At 35.6% G+C, this 20,285-nt stretch overlaps 1 protein-coding gene across 4 annotated transcripts in view; it reads left to right on the top strand.

Annotated features, from left to right (window-relative positions):
- The window catches only part of CTNNA2 (catenin alpha 2), a 464,407-nt gene that overhangs the window by 403,461 nt on the left and 40,661 nt on the right, over nucleotides 1-20,285 (top strand). For all 4 annotated transcript variants that reach the window (XM_032993891.2, XM_032993892.2, XM_032993894.2 and 1 more), the window contains 2 exons: nucleotides 12,071-12,222; nucleotides 19,057-19,170. In XM_032993891.2, coding sequence (XP_032849782.1) covers nucleotides 12,071-12,222; nucleotides 19,057-19,170 — 266 coding nt within the window. The remainder of the gene's footprint in view (nucleotides 1-12,070; nucleotides 12,223-19,056; nucleotides 19,171-20,285) is intronic.

Genomic DNA, 20,285 nt, shown 5'->3' with positions numbered 1-20,285 from the left:
AACAGAGTGCACAATTTCTGTTTGAATATTGAGATCTCTAATACTGCTCAGCACCCTGAGCAAGGCCAGCTGAGAGTGTCCCATTGTCTTTAACAAGGAGATCGAAGTTTGCTCAGCAATTGCTTGAGAAGCTGTAACAACTGAAGGGAAGAAACATGACTTTCTAAACAAATAAAAGGAATTTTAGGTATAAAGAAATCAAGTAAGAAGCAATGAGGTTGCATATTATTTTTCAAGATTTCTGAGATGTAGGTAAGAGGAAAATCTGTGACATTCTTTAAGGTCAGAGGCTTGAATTTAAATTGGGAAAACTGGAGTCAACTTTACAGGGTTGTAATGAAAGGGAGTGAATGGGAAATGAAAAAGTAGAACAAATGAGTCCAGAACTGCCTGGGAAGGGCTGTGAAAACATTCTGATTTTTTTTTTTTTCCTTCAGTTTGCATTGAGATGTCTGGAAACCATCCTGGAAGAGCAAGTGCCATAGTACTTGGGTTACTCACTCCTGTGAAGGAAATCTGAAATTGTCTGATTCAGACCAGAAATTTGAGCTTCAGCTTTTAGCATATTTTAAAAATATCCTAGTAACTCTGAGCTAGCTGTTTTTAAGTAGGTCACTCTCTGACTTCTGTTTTGACTCAAATGTTTTATTTTGCCTTTATCAGAATGGACTAAAGTTGAAAATCAGCACTACTGACAATTCAGCAATAAGCCTGTGAGAGTTTTATCAGTGTGAGTAGGACAAACTTTAAAGATATTTATCACTAGGAAAAGGCAGCTCAATGATATTATCAAAGCTAATACTAAAATGTGGTAAAGATAGGTTTTTCAGCAGTGATATGAAGGAAAACAAAATGTAGAAGCAAGAAGATGAATTTAAGCATAGCTGTAATCAAAAAAGAACCCATATTGAATCTGAGGGAGAGCTAAAAATTGCAAAATGGAGCCTATTTAAAAAAATAAATGATGTTAAATTCAAGTTTTATGAGAGTTTCAGGTAGTTATAATACGACTGATGGATACTATAATCCTGAGAACATGAGATCATTTATCTAAGAGTTTTGATGAAATTATGGCTTTTATTCTGCAAGGCACTGTATCACTTTATTTGAAGATATGCTGAACTGAAAACCAAAGGTCAAGGTATCACTAACAAAAAATATTTAATGCATTATTGAAAAAAAAATATTTTACAAAAGGACCAGAGAATGCCCAACATTATGTTCCACTAGTGGTTGGTTTGATCCAAAGAATTTTTAACCAGAGAGACTGTGTTTAATATACAGAGAAATACAGTAAGAAATCATGTAAAATATATTTTAAAACAATTAAATGAGACACATAAGAGATGAATAAATCACTACAGTGTCTAAAAGCTTAAATACTACTTCTTTTTCTCTCCACTTTTAGAGTTTAAAAATAGAATATAGTACTAAAGGAAAATATAATATAATTGATTTAGATTTTCAAAGTCTTTTCATAAAGTCCTGCACACACAGCTGTTTGGAAAATGGGTAACCATGGAGTGAATGTTAAGGCCTTTGATGGATTAAGAGCTGGTTACAAGGCAAAAGCAAAGCATAAACGACCATTTCTCAGCAGGTAGAAAGATAAATCCTGTAATACTTCAGGGGTCGGTGCCGAGGTTGGTGTATAATGTATTAATTAACAGGTGAAAAGACAGAAGCAAAATTTGCCAAAAGGAAAATGCTGGTTTAGCTGGTGGGAATAGGGTAGTTTCCTTATCAGAAAGGCAACACTATAAGATAATTTTATTTAATTTCTCTAGGTAAATGGAACAATTTAAACAATATTATCTACACTGACAGGAAGGCTCTGAGCTAATTCATCCTCTCAGAAAAAATATGGCAACATTATGGGCAGCTGGGCAAAGATACCTTTTCCATACACAACTGCCTTTGAAACAGTGTTAAGGTGTTAGCCTGTACTTTAAGGAGGATATGCACTGAATGCCCCAAATAATTGTTTCAGCTTTGATCTCCACAATGTAAAGATCATCTAGAAATGAAAAAAGGTCAAGATAATGATAAAAAAATTAAGGAAATACAAGGATTTGGAGAAAAATCCAAAGTCAAGGAGAGTTTTTAAAGACTAGGATTATCTATTTTGAATGTGCCAGACACCTTAGATAATGAATAGTAGGTTAATGTAATAAAGTGCTCATTTTCATAAACCATTATTACTTAGTTGCTGTTCAGATCTCTTCTCAAAAACATCTTCTGTTCTAAAAAGCCATTTTTTAAAATAAAGAGGATGGTTGTGGGAGTAGAAAAAATTACATGAAGTCTAGAAAATATAGGCAGAAAAATGCAGTGACTATTGACTATCTTCAACATAATGTTTTGTGAATATAAGTGTGAATTGTACAACAATCTTTTAAAATAAAAACACTGGCATTCCTTTCATCCCCTTGCCTACACACACCTACAGATATACACAAACATATATCTAAAGCCAGAAAGGGTGTTTTGCTTTTTTTATATAAGCCATTTTGTGTCCAACAACATGCAACTGTTTTCTTGAGGGGATTTTTTGAAGAGCTGCAGCTAGCTTTTATTTTAAATATTAACCTGAAGGTAGTTCCATTTAGTAGTAATAATATTTTGGGGGTACTCTTTGTATGTAGTCTCTGTACAGCTAGGCAGGAGAATGAGTGGGACATTTGGAATTGGTGAGACATATATGTCCATGCAGCCATCATTTGATATCCTTCTTTGTATGCTTTGTGATGTACCCTTTCATTACATGTTTGCCTACTATGCTGGCCATGAAGCACCTCCCTGCAGATGCTGCTTACCTTGGCTCTTCCCTGAAATTTTAGCTTTCTGCAAGTGGCAATTCAAACAGGACAAAGTTAGAAGATTTGTTTGTTTTATTTTTTTTTTCCTTTTAGGTATGTCCATATCCCTCCATACGTGGTAACATAACTCCAGACATCTCACTAATTTCTATAACATACAGATCACCTGTACCACACATGAGCAAATCCAATCTTTCCTGGACGTGCTGCATTTTCATGTCTATACAGCATAATTGTATATACTCACAGATAAAGTAGGAGTCTTCTGTGAAGTGCCAGAATTACTTAACACATATGGGCCGAGGGGTCAGGACTTGGCTGTAAATTCAAGGCACCCTGAGAACGTTGGTTTTACAGGCCATGGCTAAATCAGTAATGCAGTATATTGTCAGTGAAGTCTGATTCTTCCTGAAAGTCTCATGTTTACTGCAAAATGTTATAGGGTATGCATATTCATTATTTTACACCTATATTTTAACCTTTTAATTGAGGGGAAAATGAATTAGTAAGTAAAGATAGCCTTGTTTTTTGGACAGTGATGTTTCATCCTTTGCTATGCCACAGCACTTATAGCAGCACGCTGCAAATTTTGCCCTCATTTTGCTGAATGACCAGTGCAGACACATAGGGTTGAACATCCAGAACTGATAAGGGTTCACATTTTAACTAATGAGTATTTTGTTGTTACAAAAGTCAGTGATCCAGTTGGTCTAATACTGTCCTCTTAGGCAACGAAGCTGTTGAAGGGTCTAGAGCACAAGTCTTGTGAGGAGCAGCTGAGGAAACTGGGGGTGTTTAGTCTGGAGAGAAGGGGGCTCAAGGGAGACCCTATCGCTCTCTACAACTCCCTGAAAGGAGGGTGTAGCGAGGTGGGTGTTGGTCTCTTCTCCCAAGTAACAAGTGATAGGACAAGAGAAAGGAGCCTCAAGTTGCACCAAAGAAGGTTTCAATCAGATATTGGGAAAAATTTCTTCATTGAAGGGATTGTCAGTCACTGGAGCAGGCTGCCCAGGGAAGTGGTGGAGTCACTATCCTTGGAGGTTCTTAAAAGAAGTGTGGATGTGGTGCTTAGGGACATGGTTTAGTGGTGGACTTGGCAGTGTTAGGTTAATAGTTGGACTTTATGATCTTAAAGATCCTTTCCAACTTAATGATTCCATGATTCTATGATATATTTCAGTACAGCTTTATAAAGCTTTTTCTTTTTAGTTAACAATATAATAATCATGACTGAAATGTTGTAAGTTATTATAAGGTATGAGACTAGGGCTTAGAAAACATTTTATAAAATATTTAGAATTTTCTGACAAGGCATTTACAGTTCTAGAAACAGACTTTGACAAATATTCAAGCTAAATAAAGTGTTCTGTTTGATTCGTTATTTAATTTTGAAACTAAACTGAGAAACTCTGCAATTTTTGACAGAGCATGTCAGATATCCCATATGAATTATTTTTAAAATAACTGTTTAAAATAGTTAAAACCCCCAGTAGACTGTGTTCTTTCCTCATTTAAATAAATTAATGAATTAATAAACAATGATAAATAAATTAATAAATAAAACTTGAAAAATTTTATCCACAATTCTGAAATTTTTAAGATACTTTTTTGTGAATTTCCTGTACTAAAGTCTCTTAAATCTGGGCAATAGCTGAGCTTTTTTCCTAACAGAGCATAATCTTTTTTAATGCTGGGTCATTCATGGATTTTTTTTTTCTTTATTTGTATCTTAGCTTACAATACTTCCAATCATTCTGGATAATTTTGTTGATTTATGTGACGTATATAACTATGATGTTTAGGAGAAGTACAGATTCTCTGGATGAGATTTTCAAGGATCGAAGGATTCAACTTTTAGCAGTGTATCTGTCTAAATCTTCTGGCTGCCATGTCATTTTGAATAATTTTACCCAAATCAGACCAGATTTTTACAGCCTCTCAATGGCTATTTTGACCAGGAAATAGGCACCTAAAGTTTCCTAACTCCCATTGATACCACTAGGAATTGAAAACCCATGCACTTGGATGGACCTTTTCTTTTACTGCCTTTTTGTGTCTTAATTATCTCTTTCTAGATTTCTGAACATTCACATCTACTTAAGGTTGTGATGAATTCAAGTTCCTAAATAATAAGGTCATGCAAGTGCATTAAATTAGCTAGGCATTCATTTAATCTTGCATTTTAATGAAACTTAAAATTCTAATGCTATGAACAATAACGCCCAAATATTTTTAATTTTTCTATACCAATAATTTTATTATGTATCCTAAATTTTCCATATCAGTGATCTTATTGTTCCTGTATGTCCTGGGTTTGAGTGAGTTGTAGGGGTTTTTTGGTAGCAGGGGAGGGGGCTACAGGGGTGGCCCCTGTGAGAAGCTTCTCAAAGCTCCCCCAGATCCAAGTCAGCTCCACCTCTGCACCAAAATTGAGCCAATGAGCTGTGCCTCTGCAATAATGTATTTAAGAAGGGGAGTGGTGAGGAGTTGCAGCAGCTATGTGAACACCAAGGTCATTGGAGGAACAAAGGAAGAAAGGAGGGGGGAGGTGTGCTGGAGTAGAGACCCCCCTGTATCCTGTAATGAGACAGCAGGGTGGCCCCCACCACCACCCATGAAGATTTACGGTGGAGCAGACACTGATTTATGGCCTGTGAGTTGTTTTGCATGGTTGATCAAGGTGATTGTGCCTGAAGAAGGCTGGGATCACATGGGAAAAGGTAGCCCCGCTGTTGTAGTTCAGCACTGGGAGGATTGCAGCACGCAGGGATGTCCAACACTGGAGCAGCTCAGGAAGGGCTGCAGCCCGTGGGAAGGACTCCAGTTGAAGAAAGCTGGTCTCCCACGCCGGAGCAGTGTAAGGAAATTCTGTGGCCCGTGCGAGGGACTTATGTCGGAGAGGGCTTCTGGAGGACTGTCTCCTGTGAGAGGGGGACCATGATGGAGCAGTGGGAGAAGTTCCAGAAACTCCCCCCATCGAAGATGGAAGAAGTGGCAGCACTGACTGCACCCCCCATTCCCCGCCCCTGTGATGTTGGGGAGAGGAGGTGAGATATTGAGCACAGAGCTGAGCCCAGGAAGAAGGGAGGGGTGGGGGGAAGATGTTCTCAATATGTTTTAATGCTTGTCACTGTCCTACTCTATTAAGTGTTGTTTTTAGTGTCTGTAATAAGTGTATGTTCTTTTTTTTTCTTACTCTAATGAGCCTGCCTTTTGCCCTTGACCATAATGTGTGATCTGCCCCTCCCGGTCCTATCTCAAATCCCAAGCCTGGCTTATTTGTCACCTCATTGCCGGGAGAGAAGGGAAGAGTTAGCAGGTGTGTGGTGCTCAGTTGCCCTCTGAGCTCAAACCACGACACTGTATCACTAAACAAAAATTGCAGCTATGTTTTTAAGGACAAATGTTGGAGTACAAATGAATTGCCATAGAAGAAATAGTCAACAGATAATACAGTTTTAGAAAATAGATAATTACTTGGTAATTTTAATATGTAAGAGATACAGGTGGTATGGGAGAAAAACAAGAAAAGTTTTAGAGAAAATATTTTCTGTATGGAACAGGGTAGTTCTCAGGAAAATACAGGTTGTATCAAGGCATGAATTCACCTGTGGTGATGTGCTAGTTTTCTATTATGGTGATAGTAGGGAAAAAAAATAACAAATAAAAATTAATTAATAGAAGAATTGGAAGTAATTTTAACTTTGTTGTTTCCCAGTTTTCCTCCAGCAGCCATTCAACCTAGATTTTGTTGGCAGTGATCTTACTTTAAATGCTATTGAGAACTCATCTACAGAAAGACTTTAAAATCTTTACTTGTTAGAATGACAAAGTCAGTAAATTAGAAGTGTTGCTATTAACTTGGGATCTGATTCTGTCAACATTTATGCAGGTACCTAATTAATTCATGTAGTTAGAATGAGAAATGTTAATGGAACACATTTTTCAGTCTAAGTGCATGCATAACTGTTTTTAAGGCCACAGTTCCAACTAAGAAACCAGTATTTAATTTTTCCCCAAAACTATTTATTTGCTTATGAATCTGAAATTCATAACCAATCTCTCTGTACATAATAAATGAATCACTCTATCAGATGCGTTTACAAGTTTCAACTCCATATACAGATTTTATGCCTTTGACAGAATTTTGCTTGTAGCTCTTTCACTGTTGGCATAAGAATATCCTTTGTACATTAAATGACAGATAAGAAAGACTGGAGGTTTTGTGGGTGCAATTGAGATAGGTATTTCCCCTTATGTCACTGTCATAGAGCTCCCCAAGTGTGGCCCAATAAACTTAAGTGGGGAATAATACAGTTCTTAACTCAGTTTCTAAAAAATTTACTGCATTAAATGACAACATATGTTTAGAGAAGCTATAAGTAATAGCATCTTATTAATTAAAGATTTTTTTCTTCCTTGTATAATCAAAAACGAGGACTGATGTAAAAAAACAATTGACAAGCAAGCAATTTATACTATAATTTAATAGCTATTTCCATTTTGACACAGCAGGTAATGTTCATGTGTAATAATGTAAATTAAGGACTAAATTATAGCCAGGTCTGCAAGGTCAGAATTAATGAAAGAAGCTTTCAGATCCAGTGAGCAGCCACTGTGGTAATACATGTGGTCAAGAATGAGTACCTCATGTTCACCAAAACCAATAAAATGTAACTTTCCATCTCCTTCCCATGGTCTGATGCTTATAAATCTACTCTTGCTCCTTCCTGAATGAACAAATGGAGTCATGACTATTGGCAACTTTCCAGTGGCATAGTGAGAAAAATGACCTGTGGGGCTTCAATCCAAAACATTATTGGTGTAAGGCTTCACTAGCTGAGCTGAAGGACTTTAAAATCTAGGTAGAAAGGGAAAAAATCCCATACACAGAGAATATGGGAAAATATGGAAGATCCTATCATCCCTTGATAGCTGAGCTCTCTTTTGACCTCTATCTATTTGTTTCTCTTCTACATCCATTTCAATAAATGTGTGGTCATAAATCCAAGAGCTTTGTATTAGTAAAGTAATACGTAAGTTTAAAACACCTCTCAGAAATCAAATGTTTATTTCTGGTGAATGTTTCTCATTGTAGCAGTTTGAAGGATCTGGTACTGAAGAAAGACTCTATAGCTGCCTATTAAATACTTTAACAACAGTTTCATAGAATCATAGAATCATTTAGGTTAGAAAAGACCTTCAAGATCATGAAGTCCAACCATTAACCTAACACTGCCAAGTCTACCATTAAACCATGTCCCTAAGCACCACAGCTACACTTCTTTTAAGAACCTTCAGGTATGGTGACTCAACTATTTCCCTGGAAAGCCTGTTCCAATGCTTGAAAACCCTTTCGGAAAAGACATTTTTCCTAACATCCATTCTAAACCTTCCCTGGTGCAATGAGGCTATTTGCTATCACTTGTAACTTGGGAAAAGAGATTAACCCCCCCACCTCGCTCCTTTCAGGGAGTTTCAGAGTGATAAGGTCTCCCCTCAGCCTCCTTTTCTCCAGGCTAAACACACTCAGTTACTTCAGCTGCTCCTCACAGCACTCGTGCTCCAGACCCTTCACCAGCTTTGTTGCCCTTCTCTGGACACGCTCCAGCACCTCAATGTCTTTCTTGCAGTGAGGGGCCCAAAACTGAACCCAGTATTCGAGGTGCAGCCTCACCCAGTACAGGGGGACAATCCCTTCCTTAGTCCTACTGGCCACACTATTTCTGATAAAATCCAGGATGTCATTGGCCACCTTGGCCACCTGGGGAGTTCTCATTTAGCAAGTAAATAATCTCTTAATATATTTCGCTTCTATATATCCTTTGTAGCTCATTGGGCCTAAGACTACAATTTCAGAGGGTATGCTTGTGGCCAGACTAGGATAATAAATATAGCATATATCCCTGTCAGATTTTTCTCTGTGCTTTCATATTCATCGGTCAGGTTAAAAAGAAAAATTGGAAAAGAATAATTGTAGCCCAAATTAAATGTTTAGATGTTAAATATAAATTTATACATATGTTTTAACATATTTATATACATATATTATTCATATATTTTAAAATATATATTGCAAGAAGATCAATGAATTGCAACAGTAAACTAAAATAAACATCTCTATCTTCTTTTTTTGGGGAAAAAATATCTGAGCAGTCAACACTATCAGGCTACGAATAATTTCCTTGAGGAGTTGGTGGAAGTTCTTTCATTTGAGTATTTTAAACATGATTCAGAAACAGCTTTTAGATAAAGAGTATAGAAACATTTATGTTATTTGGACTAAGTTACATTATTGAAACAGAAATGTATGTCTGGATGCAACCACAAATTAATTAAAAAAAAAAAAAATTCACATCTTTCATGTTCGCATCTTTCAAATTACACATCTCATGTACACTACAAAAATCTCTGTTAGACACTTAAAAAATTGGCATAGTACTTCAACTAGGGCCTCTCTGTGCAACTTCACAGTATCTTCTCAGAAGTTTTTTTTTATATATTATATTAATTCTAGATTGATCTTTGCCATTTTTTATAATAGCATCACATTGTTAGTCACATTGAAAGAATCCATGTGACATATCTTTCTGTTTTGAAAACATACCACAGACAATTATTCCTTCAGATGCTCTTTCTCATGAGTTCCATGTCCACTTTGGAGTATTTTAATTTACATTTCCCTTGTTTACCTTCTACGAATGTCGTGTGTGGCTATGTCAAGAATCTTACTACAGTCAAGTTTTATAATATCTATTGCTTCTCCCTAACCCCCCAGTTAGCTACCCTGTCAAGGAAAATGTGGTAATAGCTTGATAACCTATTTTGACAAATCTGTTGTATGTCTGGCATCTGCTCATTATTTAAAACACAATTAAACATTAATTGCTTTACATTATGTTTCATTTTCTTTCTGGATTTTGAAATTAGGCTGAATATCCTATAGTTCTTCTTTTCTTCTCTACCTTTATATAAATAGATATGTGCTTTTTCTTTTTTTTTTTTTTTCTAAATCTCTGAAACTTTCACTGTTTTTTTTTTTCTTGAGCTTTCAAAGACAGTTCAGAAATTGCTTTGATTATTTCCTTAAGAACTGCAGGGTAAATTTTATTATGCTCTGTTAACTTGAAGACATATTTAATAGACATGTTTCCTTATGTTTATGTAGAAGTTCTCCAATCCACACTTTCTTAATTCAGGTCTGTTGCACTTACTATTAATTATATTAAATATCTGACCACATCTGTTGTTTAGGAAATTCTAGACAGAAACTTAAGGACCCTAAATATTATGGTTCTTTGTCTCCTTTGTTGTTGTCATTTTTGCATCTCTGGCTTTACTTGATTTGTCCCTATGACCCTAAATATTTTTTTCTTTTATTCTTTGTGTTTGTTTTCATTATATTTTTAATTATTACTTTTTTATTTTCAGGCTAAAGACTTCCTTATGCAATCATATTAGTCTCCTACTACACTTTTAAGTGTTCTATTAATTAAGATAATTTAATATATGAATTTATTAATACTCTTTTGAAAACGTCCAGCTCTCTCAAACTCCTTTTCTAATTAAAATGTTTCCCCCCTGCCTAGCAATGTTTTGTTAATGTTTACTTTTTTAAGTCTATTGTTGTTGTCACTTTTTCCTGTTTTATCCCGAGCACTTATTACACTTACTGAACATTATCTGCATGAAAGATACAATTCTGTTCTTTCATCTGTGTACATGAACAACATATATGTGTGTGTGTGTATACATAGGCAGAACATACAAGATTTGGATATATCCCTTTCAAGAGTTCCCCTTTAACATCTAGTGAGTATGCCAGAAAGTTGAGCTTGTAGTTGCTATCTCTTGTTCTTCAAAATGTAAACTAGTCTTGAATCATGTTTTTTTTGTGTGTGTGTGTGTTTCTACTTTAAATCAGATAGTAAGATGCATAAAACATAGTTTTCATTATGACTAAAATATATTTAAGGACATTCAGTCAGGAAGAAAATGTATTTTCCTGTCACAGTGAAAGTTTACTTCCTAGGAAAGATTGTCACTGCTCTTGATGAAAATGACACAGGAAATTCCCCTTTGTATACATCAGTCAGGATCAGGCTACCAAAAAGTGTATTAAAAATAGGGTCTAGGGAAAATATGATAAGGAAAGATAATATTAGTAGAAAAAAGACACCTGTCTGAGTTGGGATTCATATTTTTCTGTTCTTCCAATTATAGTGCAGAAATAATAAAACCAATGGTACATGATTTGGATATCTAGATGCTAGAAGGAGGCAAGTAATAAAAATGATGTGAATATAATGAAAACATGGTTATCTATAAATCTTAAACTGGACCCAGGTTCCTTAAATTTGTAAGAATTAAACTCAATAGATTTTGTATCCAAGTTTCTAATGAAGGATTGATTCTATTTACTCTGTAGTATACGAGAGCCCAGTTCTCCAATATTGATGTTAAAATATTGATGAATAGGAGTAACTAAGTACAGGAGTGTAGGTGTATTATAATTAGTGGGATATGCAGAAAGTGATTATACCTTCAAAGGAATCCTGTATGAAATTTGAAGAAAAGCTTCATGTTACTTCAAGTAATGCTTTTAAACTATTTACATAAGTAAATAATTTCTTTAAGATATGTATTTTAAAAACTCATGGTTTATAATACTATTCGCTAATACCTACGGTTATTTTTTGTGTTATATACATGATGATACTGAAGAAACAGAATGTTCATTTATGTATCTTCACAAAAGTAATTTACTAGATTTTACATTTTGTCCCATATACTATTATTATTATTCAATATGAGCTGGACTGCAGTTAGTTATACAGTTATTTATCTAAATTTGTAGGCATAATGGCTACATTTTGCTTTGATTGTTTGGTATAATATGTACTGTGTTCATTCCAAATTGTAAAGGTTTTAAATGTATTTCACAGATAGCTCAGATATCTTGCAGTCTTAAAAGATAGAAAATCACACTTTTTAAAGGAAGTTTTACATTCTTTGTTGTGCTATTGGAAGACAGAATATGAAGATTCCTATTTTCATGCTATCAGAAAATGTCCCAGAGCTCTGCATGTATAGAATTGGTAAAAACTCATGCCATGAGTCTTCTCAGGTCTTGAAATTATAACAACAGTATGTACCATGTCTACTGGAATGTATTTATGCCCAAGGGCAGAGGAAAAATGTTCATGAAATAAGGTGTCTAATTTTACTGGCTTTCATTTTGTTTAATCTAGTTATGCCACGTTTTGCTGAACAAGTTGAGGTTGCCATTGAAGCTTTGAGTGCGAATGTCCCACAGCCATTTGAAGAGAATGAGTTCATAGATGCCTCCCGCTTGGTTTATGATGGAGTTCGTGACATCAGGAAAGCTGTTCTGATGATAAGGGTATGTAATGAACCTGGGAAGTAAAAGATGGGATTTACAGGAAAGTATCACATTGAGTCAGAGGAATATAAAAGGTTCTTGGAATCAACTTTGTTGCAAAGTAAGCCAGAAAATGTGACGTTGCAACAAGCATGAAACAGAAGTATATGTAGCAAAAAAGAATTTGTAAGTAAAGAGATAAGGGGTATTTTAGGAGATGAATCACAATTAATTTGTAAATCACCTAGGGGAAGACATGATAACAACTGCCAATAGATGCAAACTTCATTACTGTATCCATAGTAATGACATTAAATTGTTAAGATCTTAAAAGTTTGTGTAGATTTTTGTTGTGTTTTGTTTTTTTGTTTTTGTTTTTGTTTTGGTGGTTGTTGTTTTATTTTTTTCCCCTAATGTGTGTGTGTTGCCTAGGATATGGGGTAAGTCCCGTTAAAATCTAAAAGAGTAAATAAATTCTCTTGCTGCTTCAGTGAGCCTCTACCAGGATGGTTTTGAGTATTTACTGAGGTAAACAATGTGTCATTTTAACATTGACTAACCAGTTGATTCAATTTGCTTTAGCATCTTTTAAAAGAACAAACAAATAAATAACAAAACAGACAGAACAAAATAATTATTGTGAGGATAGATGTGTGTCTTGCTTTTCAGTGTAGTCTACAGTCAAAAATTAAAAAAGGAAAAAAAAAAAAAGAAAAAAACAAACCAACAAACCAAACCTGGTTTGGACATCTCTTCAGCAATTGAAACTCTTATTTGAAACTCAAATTACCTTGAACCCTCCCCAGTGAAAACCATGTAAAAATAAAGCTACGGTAAAAATCACAGAGCAAATTTATGAAGCAAATAACAGTGCTAAAACAAGAACTCATCCCTTTGAGCAAACAGGTAACACACTTGTGGTTGTGAGTATATTATGGCACTGATGTAAGACTTCAGGCAGTTGGAGCACTTCAAAATAGCTTCATTTTAGTCATCTGTCACTATGTATTAACATTTACAGAAAAAGCTTTTGACAGGATTAATTTTATAACTGCGAAACATGAATTCCATTCCAGTATCCAGTGCTAATGTCAGGTAGCCTGAATTATAGTCATGACTGATGACAGGGGCAAGCCCATCCTGTGTTATCAGTGAACAATACTGGGGTATTTGCAATTGTTCTGGGCTGAGATGGAAATGAAAGATCTGCATAGTAAAGGATCTCCATTTTTCCTTTGATTATACAGTTCCTTAGGCTGTAGAAGCAGTTTCCAAACTTCTCTTAGGACAAGAACCACTTTTAAGCACATTTTAATCTTTTATAGTTTCTCAGGAGTCATTTTAAATTGCCTCATGAGACACAATCATCAGGTGGGATCTGCTATAAACCCACACTTTCCCACCCCCTACGCAGAGTTCTGGCTTCCAGCAATCCCCTGTACATCCCAGTTGTTCCAGAGGGGTTTCCATGAGACTGCCCATACTGGGTAAGATGTTTCCGCTAAGCACAAAGCACCATTTTAAATTTTGGAGTCACTTATTTCATTTCTGTCTTACTGTAACTACTATCTTGGGAAGCTGAATAGCATGCAGGCTTCACAGTCTTCTTATAAACATGTCAGGTTACTTTTGCAATTGTATCACTACAACTGTCCACTCCTTGTATGATATGAGTTAATGAATTCTGCTTACCCAGATCAGGAATAGGTATTTTTGCATTCAGACAATTAATTTTTTTATGGACCTAAATGTAGTACTCCTTACCGCAGGCAGAGAACTGAAGCTCATAAATGGACTCATCCTTGTGAGTTAACTGGGAAATTCCACATATACAAACTTACATAAACCAGAGTTTACTGAATCAGAACATTATTTTCTGTAGAAAACAAAATTAGTTTCAGTTTGACACTCTTCAGCATTCCCATCCAAACATCTCACATTGAAATGGAATGTATAATTAAAAGGTGAGGAATTAAAAAATAAGACAGTCTTTAGAATATTTTTATCTAATATTCTATAAAATCTCATGCACTCCTTTAATTCAGGCTGTAAAACTTCTTGCAGAATTATAAAAGAAAAAAAAAAACATGCAAAGTGTTTGGAGCATCTGACACAAACAAGTATTTTCAGGCTGTAATTGTTCGTGTGCATGCAATGAAAAACTGAATTTATCTGAGATGATTCCCTCATTCCACAGACTACATAAAGCTACTTTTAAAATTAATTTTTATTGGTATTATTACTTCTAGTAAACTGAAGGAAAAGGAGATAATCTCTGTTTTTATCTTTTCCCTTGAAAAGAGGATATTTTATTGTCCCTTTAGAAGAGAAAGGAGGCTCATTTTTGCATTGAGGACTGTTATTATGATCCATACACAAGAAAAAAATTTCCTTCACAACTTAGGGGGTAGTATAAATAAATTTAGGAGTGTAATTATAGAACCTAAATATAAGATAGAAAATAATAACTTAGTTCCAACATCTTTTCTATTACAGCATAAGGATCAAATTACACTTTGGTTTATTATAGCTACTTATGATATTCCCTCAGTTATTAGACAGAAACCCTCTCTACAGTTAGGAAGAATCACAATGGCACCTTTTCTCATACTTATCTCATACTTATCTCATACTCCAAGGCCAGACTTCTCTTTTCACACCTGGCCTTTGCTGCTGACAATGTCCCCATTAGTTGCATCTATGTTAGCCTTAGTGTTATATTTGTTTGCATCAGGAGGCGCTTTTGGATCCAGTCTCCAGTTATTCCCTCTTGTATTTTAGTTCACATTACAGAGTAGTCTTAGAGCATATAAACTTTATTGTTGGGGGTATCCTGGAAGATGCGCTGTAGTAACATCTTAAATGCACTTCTATTCTGTTCTATCAGTAAGGGACTTTCAGTCCATGGGAGAAGACTACAGTGAGTCTGAATAAAAATGAAATTAAGGTAGTGCAAATGTGGGGTCTTTAGCCCCAACTGTTTGGATGTTTGAATGCTCTTCTACTCTTCCACAACTGTCAATGAAGAGTTATATCACCTATGGGGTAGGCACTGTGGTGAAATCCAAAGTGCTGCTGCATCTCAAATCCTCTGGAAAATAAGACTTGGTGCAGAATCCCATCATTAAACAGATAGAGACCTGCTGTGAGAGAGGTTTTCTGATTTTGCCACTCAGGTGCTCCTTGCAGCACCTGAGTCACTCAACCTGCAACTGACTTTGTATAAAAACAAATGTACAGAATAGCATGGAGTTGAATAGAAAAACATATTACAAAGGCTTTTTTTCTCTTTACCTTTTAGAATTAGAGGGTATTTTCATGGTAAATAATGGGTGAATATCTTTTCAGTCTTTCTTTTCTGTTATTACAAGGTTAACTTGACTCGGTGCTCAGTGCGGAAATTCTTATAATTACATCTTAAAATTTTTAAGTGCATACAGCACTACAGCATAGTGAGTTTTGTTTCTTCAACAAGTATATTTGAAACGGTGAAATATTAAACAAATAACATTTGTAAATCTACATATATGTACCATTTTACAACATATGTGCATAATTCACTATTTTATACTGCAGTTACAAAAGATAAAGCAAAATTATGTCAATGGAAGATAATTTGTTTACAGCAGGATCTTCAGTCTAGCAACCAGAGAAATATTTTAAAACAAAAAACCAAAAACTATTGCAATAACTAGGAGCTAAAAGTCACACAATTCATATTAGAAATAAAGCATGCATCTTAAAATAAATAGTATATGTTAACTCAGTGATTTATCTGGGATTGTGAAATTCACCAGGAGAATTTATCTGAATTAGCTGAATGAAGTATATGCTCTATATTTAGTTGAGATACTGTATTTGAAAAAAATTAGTCCTGGGAAGTCTTAAAGCCTGTGCTACAGGACAGACAGACTGAAAATTATGAAAATGATCCATTTTTCTGATGAAATCAATGAGTTCATAAAATCTGTTAGTTTTGAAAATTACTCTAGCTCCTCCTGACACTGGTGGTTGTCAGTTTGGAAGCTGTCTCCAATCTCCAATCCATGTTTCCTACCTCTGTGTGACCATAGGTCCAGGTGTCTGCAAGACTAATTCAGTCCTGTCTTCCAGCTCAGATAAATTAAGTTTCAGACTTTGCTGTCTTGGAAACTAGGTTTTAAATAGCTAGGTCCTGTTAGCTGTGCACAAAAATTAGTTGTTACGGTATGTTTAGAAGGCCCTGCTAAGTCAACGTACTTCAATATAATATCTCTTTTTTATACCTTTAAGTCTAAACAAATAGGAGACCCTATTATATATGGGCTACATCTCCAGGATAAACAAAGCAACGGCGCAAGATTGAAAAGCAAGCAACATGTTTGAAATGTCAGCATACAGATACCAGCGAACTACTGTTCTTAAATTTAATGAAAAAATGTAGTTATTTTTGGAAGAAAATGAGGGTGTTAAATTCAGCACACTTGAAAAACATTGAGAGTGAATCTGAAAGTTGGTTTTGAATTAGATCTCAGTTGTACAGAGGGGAAATACTGAGATTTCTTGTGTTTGTTGTATATTATTGATGGTTGCGTTAACTTGTCCTTTTGGTTTGCACTACATTTTCTTGAGGTTTAACATCTATACCCATTAAGTTTCAATCTTTTCAAGACCACAAATTTTAAGATTATGAATGTCAGGTAGTAACAGCAATGCTTTTTTTTTTCTAAATGTTTCTTTAAGAATAAATCCCTGAAACATAAAATTTTCAGAATATTTTAGCTTTTTAAGAGGCATCCTCATGTCCTTACTGGTTACAATGTTGAAAAGTAATATTTTTAATATTATACCCTTACTTTATTGCAACTCTGACTATGAAAGCCTGGCAAAGAGCTGCACATTATCTTTTATAGGCTTATTTATAAAAGTGGAGACAGAGAAAACTAAGAAGAGTATACTGTGGGGGGGGGAAGGGTACTGCTTTTACAATGACCAGTGCAACTGGCTAGTTGAATGGTCTTAGAGGATGGGGGTGAGCCAGATGGTTTATGAAGAAGGAGTTGAAACTCTCCACCCTGTCCCTGTTCTTCACAGTAAAGCCCAGGCAGATGAAAAGCTGAGCCCTGTGATAGGAAATACTCTCTTTTGCTCAGGGAGTTGTATGACTCCCTTAGTAGGTGGTTTGCTTATGGCAGATTTTAAAGTAACATCTAGCCCTCAGGAAGCTGAGCAGAGAGAATAAAGTGATTGAAGGCCATTGGAAAGCAAGACCATTGGACACTATAATGATGGGTACCAATCTTTTTTTTCAGGTAGCAGTAGAGAAAATATAAATTCATATTTTCACCTAAACTTCATCTCCTGTCTATCCTTTTATATACACTATTTGTACATGCATCTCTTTAGAGATGCAGCTTGAGTTTCATTACCATATTGTCATACTTGGTTATTTCTTCTTCCAGCACTCAGCATCAAAATACATATTTAATTCATAATTTAAGCCAAATGAAGATGGCTGTGTTTTATTCTTTCCATCAACTGCACTTCACCATGTACCTAGAAAAGCAGCTGATTTTCCATTACAAACAGTGATGTGCACTTCATGTTGGAAACCAGGCTGTAATATAAATATCACCAAAAAGCTTCTCTACATTATGTTAGAGGGTTTGGACCAGTTCCTAGTGACTGAGCATCTTCAAGACAGAGCTGTAATGACAACTGGCAATGATTAGCACCTCTGCTAGCAAACTTGACGTTGCCTTCAAGCATGAAATGCCAGCATGGATGATTTCTTCTGTAATGGTTGGCCCTCTAGGTTAATTCTGAGGCATAGGGGTATCCAGTAAGACGAGGATTTCTCTGCACAGTTACTGTTATCTTCTTTTTCTATTACCACAATTATGTATTGTACCTACAGAAGTCGCCCAGGGCCAGATTATTGTATTAGATGCTATTCAAGCACAAAATAGAATATAACTGTCCTTCTAAAGATTATTTCTTGTTTTGCACCATCTATATTAAATATAGTACTAAATAGTGATTTAAAGTAGACTGTCTCTCTGTATGTATATAATGAAATTTTTTTTGCTCCTAATTTTCTACTAGAAGTTGAAAAAAACAAACAGATCCACCAGTTATCTTTTTTCTCCTTTCCTTCCTCCAACATTTTAAACAACATGAAGCCAACATATATGTAACTAGATTTAATCAATCTGCCCAGCAACCCTCACACCATTCATAGCACCAACAACGGAGATAACATGGTTTCAGTTTAGAGGATGAGGAAAATTCTAAAGCTCTGTATCTGAAAAGAACTATGTGAACTAACAAGATAAAGCAGATTATAAACTTTACATTTGTTTCAAAACCAGTTGGCATCACTTACATTTTCTTTCAAGGGGAAATATCTTATTTGCTTTGATAACTTTTCCTTCCAGGAAGTTAGTTACATTTTCCCAGCTATTTACTTTCTCTTTTGAAGATTACATGGTGATTCCAGTAATATAATAGTATTAGTGTCCATTTATATATGAAATAACATTGTTTTGAAATACTGCATTACAGCTGTTAGTGTTTCCAAAGGATATTCGTTCCTGGAATTATATTCATCATGTTAACAGAGTTAAGAAAAGTTGCAGCAAGGTAATAATAAATGTCATTTGTAAAGAAAACTAAAGTTGAAACAACTTAATTTTTAAGACAATTCAATTTCAGTTCTTGACTGCTTGGGCAGACAAGTTAATTTAAAATGAAAGAGAAACAGCATTTCCTGGTCAGGTAATCAATGAAATAAGAGCTTACTGTACATAGGACTTTGTCTATATCCTTTATAAGCTTGTCATCTCTCTTTTGCTTTCTCTCCCTGTCTCTCTCTAGACCCCTGAAGAGTTAGAGGATGATTCAGACTTTGAGCAAGAAGATTATGATGTTCGCAGCAGAACAAGTGTTCAGACTGAAGATGACCAGCTTATTGCTGGCCAGAGCGCAAGGGTGAGTATAAAATACACATACTATGTTAAGTGACTGTATAGCTACAAATAAAAAACTATGCCTCAGAAAGCAAATGCAGTGATTTCAAATCTTTAGGGTCACTTAAGAAAGGATGGGAGTAAGTTAACCTAGGTGTTTAAAGTTTTTTCATGTCTCACCTATTTGAAAATCACTAACTTTATAGAATGATCATCCTTAGGCTTATGTGATGCATAGTATCAGCCGTTTGCTCCAGATAGTGCTGTAGGAAAAGGCCTTGCAGGTTTGGAGGTGCTGAAACCGTGGGAGTAGTCAGCAAATTAAAAAAAAAAAAAAAAAAAAATCCCATCAGGGCACCATGTGCTGTATCCAGAGAAATCTTACATTAGTCATGTTTCCCAGTGTGCAAACCTGTCAAGAAGATCTGTTTAAGCTACCAAGTAGTCCCTGTAATTTAATTGTAATTGAAGACACTTGTTACTGAGTCAATGTAATTTTACTAGGGTAATTACATCATGATAAACTCAAGTCATTGTGATTTGCGACCTTAGCTTGTGCATGGGGAATGCAAATTAAGCTGATGAGTGCTTCAGGGGTCACATGTGATGGAAAAGTGAAGTTTGTTAACATTCAGGATTATGCCACCCTCTGATGAATGTTCACCTTTTACTAAATATATTGCTCAGATCAGATTATTAAAAAAAAAAAAACAAAAAAAAAATCAGAATGTAATTTTGTGGACAAATGACATCATTCACCCTAAGCAAATTTGCAGACCACACCAATCTGAGTGGTATGGCTGACACACCTGAGGGGCAGGATGCCATCCAGAGGGACCTGGACAAGCTCAAGAAGTGGGTCCATGTAAACCTCATGAGGTTCAACAGGGCCAGGTGCTAGGTGCTGCACATGGGTCAGGGCAACCCTCAATATCAATACAGGCTGGGGGATGACAGGACTGAGAGCAGCCCTGTGGAGAAAGACGTGGAGGTACTGGTGGGTGAAAAGCTGGACATGATCCAGCAGCATGCTCTCACAGCCCAGAAAGCCAACCGTTCCCCGGGCTGCATCAAGAAAAGTGTGGCCAGCAGGTAGAGGGAGGGGATTCTCCCCCTCTGCTCTGCTATTGTAAGACC

The sequence above is a fragment of the Tyto alba genome, unplaced genomic scaffold (genome assembly GCF_018691265.1).
Source record: "Tyto alba isolate M040663 unplaced genomic scaffold, T.alba_DEE_v4.0 Super-Scaffold_6, whole genome shotgun sequence".
NCBI lineage: Eukaryota > Metazoa > Chordata > Aves > Strigiformes > Tytonidae > Tyto > Tyto alba.
This window is presented reverse-complemented; position numbering and strand designations above follow the sequence as displayed.